The sequence below is a fragment of the Pseudomyrmex gracilis genome, unplaced genomic scaffold (genome assembly GCF_002006095.1).
Source record: "Pseudomyrmex gracilis isolate BER0280 unplaced genomic scaffold, ASM200609v1 scaffold_322, whole genome shotgun sequence".
NCBI classification, from domain to species: Eukaryota; Metazoa; Arthropoda; class Insecta; order Hymenoptera; family Formicidae; genus Pseudomyrmex; species Pseudomyrmex gracilis.
In genome coordinates, this window is record NW_018020906.1 from 1 (window position 1) to 3,568 (window position 3,568).

The 3,568-nt window shown below is 35.1% G+C and overlaps 1 protein-coding gene across 3 annotated transcripts; it reads left to right on the plus strand.

Moving 5' to 3' along the window:
* Window positions 1-363: 363 nt before the first annotated feature.
* Window positions 364-3,527, plus strand: LOC109860060 (kinesin-like protein costa). Of its 3 annotated transcripts, none has more exons than XM_020438910.1 (3): window positions 364-585; window positions 673-701; window positions 772-3,527. In XM_020438910.1, exon 3 carries the CDS (start codon window positions 804-806, stop codon window positions 3,360-3,362), a length of 2,559 nt encoding a protein of 852 aa, XP_020294499.1. In that variant the 5' UTR covers window positions 364-585; window positions 673-701; window positions 772-803; the 3' UTR covers window positions 3,363-3,527. The 3 variants fall into 3 exon arrangements, with proteins under 3 accessions (XP_020294499.1, XP_020294501.1, XP_020294500.1); XM_020438912.1 differs by having other exon boundaries at window positions 793-3,527; XM_020438911.1 differs by lacking the exon at window positions 673-701.
* The last annotated feature ends 41 nt before the right edge of the window (window positions 3,528-3,568 follow it).

The window sequence follows — 3,568 nt, forward strand, 5'->3', positions numbered from 1 at the left end:
TCTACAAAGAATATTAACGATTATATACATGAACAATTACATTATATATTATATTATTATATTAAATTATATATATAAATCACAAAATCTCTTCTTTTCGAGGCACGTATCTAAAACGAATAAACTCAGCAACAAAAATAATTAGTAATATCATTATAATTAATTATTATAATTAAAATTATCCTACGCTCTTTAACCTTCTCAGTCTCTACCTACTGCAAGATCCCGCCAAAACTGTACATGTTGGTGCCCCTCATTTACGTGCATATATATGTACATTACTGCATTCTTCTAGCAGCACAGTGCGCATGCGCGAAAACGCGACTTCGCAGCAACACTGGACACAGCTTGACTTGACTTGACATTAGTCTGGTATGGTATTTACCGACATCGATTTCTGTCGATTTCTGTTAGGCCAGTCAAAAGAACGGTTGAAATTGCTTGATAAATTTCTAAACCTGTGATTCTTATTCTAGAAATTGTAAAATATAAAGAACATTATAACTTGTAACATTTTACTGCGACAAGATTTAAAATATGTTTCAAAGACCGTCACATGAAAGATCTCGATAGGTTAAGAAATTAGTAAGTACAAGTATTATACAAATTATTATTTGAATATTACAGTTTTCTTTACAATCACATTTTTATATCGTCTAACATTTTATTCAGATGTATGAAAAATCATGAAGTGTGAAAAGGTACATCAATATTTATAAATTATAAGTTATTTTATCTAAAGCTTGTAAGTCAAAATTACAACTCTTGTAGGTATATCTTACTTCAATCCAGGACTTTAATAGATGAGATTATATGAAGTGGATAAAATGATGCATTATGGATCATGGATTCAACATCAAGCTATGTTAGATAATCATCAGTGTTATGCACCATATGTTGATATGATGCCATCCTATCCACAAGATCATCAGTATCATGATCATGAACATCATCACTTGCCTGAGGAAGAAAACGAACAGACTGGCAATGAAATACATGAAACAATGACACCTGCTACTTCTGGAGAACGTAGTTCTAGTGCAGATCTATTTAGATTAGAATTTGCAGCAGCACAGTGGTCTAAGTTAGTCTCGAATGCGGAAGGTTTATTCACAAAACTTATAACAAATAATATTTTGCCACATACTGATCAGGATCAAATTGAGCAATGGCTTTGTATGAAGCAAGAATATGAGGAATGTATAGCCAGTGATGATACTATCAGTGTACAAGGTTGTACAGAGAATATAAGGCGATCATTGGAGCGTATTGAAGAAGTAACTGAGACTGATGAAAAGACGGATGAATCTGCAAATCAAATGAAACTCAAACTCAATTCCAATATCATATCTAGTTCAGAAAGTGAATTATCTGAAGCTGATGAAGATGAGGATGAAGATGATGATGAGGATCAAAGTGATGCTAGTTCAGAAAATCCAGATTTCTTAGAAAAACTGGATGAATACATGAACAAGTTTAAATTAGAGACAGATAGAATTGTCGATTCCAAAAAAGATGATTTTAGAGAAATGAACATTGAAATTATATCTCCAGTGACGAGATCAGTAAATAACAATTATGTGCCAGTAGCTCGTCCTGTACCAATTAGAAATTCCAGGAGAAACTCTATGCTTCCTGGCTCTGATATGTGTAACGAAGTATTAGCTTTCAACGATAGTTTAAAACCTTATCAAAATCAAATCCTTGGTAATAACATGCCAGAATATATCAATTCGTGCATGTTAGATAATCGCGAAACGGAAATAAATATTAACGATAATAACATTAACGATAATTTTATTGCAATACAAAATGACAATTCTCCAGATTTGTTACTCGATGCTCTCAAGACTACAGAAATACCCGAACCGATTAAGGAATTACAGGCTCTGACGCTAAATAACGAAGCAAAACAAACGCAAGTAAAAAAGATTCAATCTACTCTGGAAGGTGCGCATAAACGTATCGAAGAACTTCAAACAACAATCAAAATTAAGCAACGTTTTATAGCAGACATGATAAAGAATTCTGATACACGTACTAGTGCGAAGCAGAAATTCCAACGTAAACGCAATAAATTAGAGGAGGAGTATTATAACACGAGAACGCAGTTAGCGCAAGCGGAAAATGCTTCCATGTACAAAGATTCAGATGAGAAGTCGGTATACAAGAAAGAAATTGAACTCATGAAGAATATGGCGATACATTACGAAAAACGATTGTTAGATATAGATATGATCAAACAAATTGCGGGCGATTCGGCGAAGAAAGTTTTGGAACTAGAAGCCTCGCTGAATACGTCTAAAAAGCAAATGGACAAACTAAAACGGCAATTGAAAAAAGAGGAAGAACGTAAGAAGCAATTAGAGGAGGAATTAGCTAAGGACCAGCATAAAATTCGCGAACTCGAAGAAAAGTACAACTTAACCGCTTCCAAATTGAAGGAAATGCAATCAGAGAGCGAAGACGAGAAACACTTTGCAAGATCGAAGACTGATTGCACAGACAAAAAGAAGAACTTGCTGGATGTTAATGCCAGGATATCTCATCTTGACCACGTTCTGAAAGAAAAATCTATGGACTTGGAAAGAACTGCGGACACGGACGAGAAGGAAGCGTTACGGCACGAGATAAGAAACTTGAGACACACGCGGGACTGTTTGGTAGACGAGAAATGCGATTTAGACGAAAAATTCCAAAAAGAAAGAACTTTAACGACAGTGGAAGAACGTAAATTGCTCGAATGCGGCGAAACTATTGAAGCTATTGACGCAATGATTGAGCATAAAAACGAAATGATTTGCGGACGAAAAGACTTTGATGAGAATCAGTCTGAACGCGAGAAAGCCGAGAGAATGCTGATGGAACGCTTGAAAAAACTTTCTCATGGTGAAATAATAACGTTATTTTTTAAGTATTTTCGCAAGGTGATTGACTTGAAGGAAAGCTCGAAAAATCTAGAGGTGCAGATAAACGAGCTGGAGACGCATATCGCGAATCAGGATTGGCGATTGATGGAAGGAGAAAGAAGAATGGTTTTAATGCAGAGACAATACGAGGACAAGTTGCATCACGTGTACAGGCACTTTGCAGAGGAAACAAGCAGCTCCGGTCATGAAAGACTAGATAAGGATTCCGAACTTGCTAAATACAAGAAAGAGAACAGAGCGTTAAAGAAACGACTGGCGGACGTTGAGATCTTACTAAAAGGTGCGACACCTCCGCGCGTAGCTAGTCCATGTAGGTTTCCGCAGCAAGGCTTGAAACAGATTGCGCCGACCCGATCAATAACCAAAGTAACTAGGCAGCGAAATAAGTTGATTATTCAAAAAACAACTGACTGCGATAAAAAGAAAAAGTGAGTTATAAAACGTTAGAATTTTCTTTATACTTTCATAAGCGAGTTATTCGAATTTCTTTATTGTACATTTTTGTTTTATATATCACATGTCTGTATATTTTTTGTTACAATGTGACTCTTGTATTAAAACACAATAGACTGTCTAGATATTAATTTTGCTGTGTAATTCGAAAAAAATGATAATTTAATTATATATATATATATATA

Bases quoted from the DNA above. Each gene is read 5' to 3' on its own strand.
- LOC109860060 (XM_020438910.1), top strand. From the start codon at position 804: ATGAGATTATATGAAGTGGATAAAATGATGCATTATGGATCATGGATT.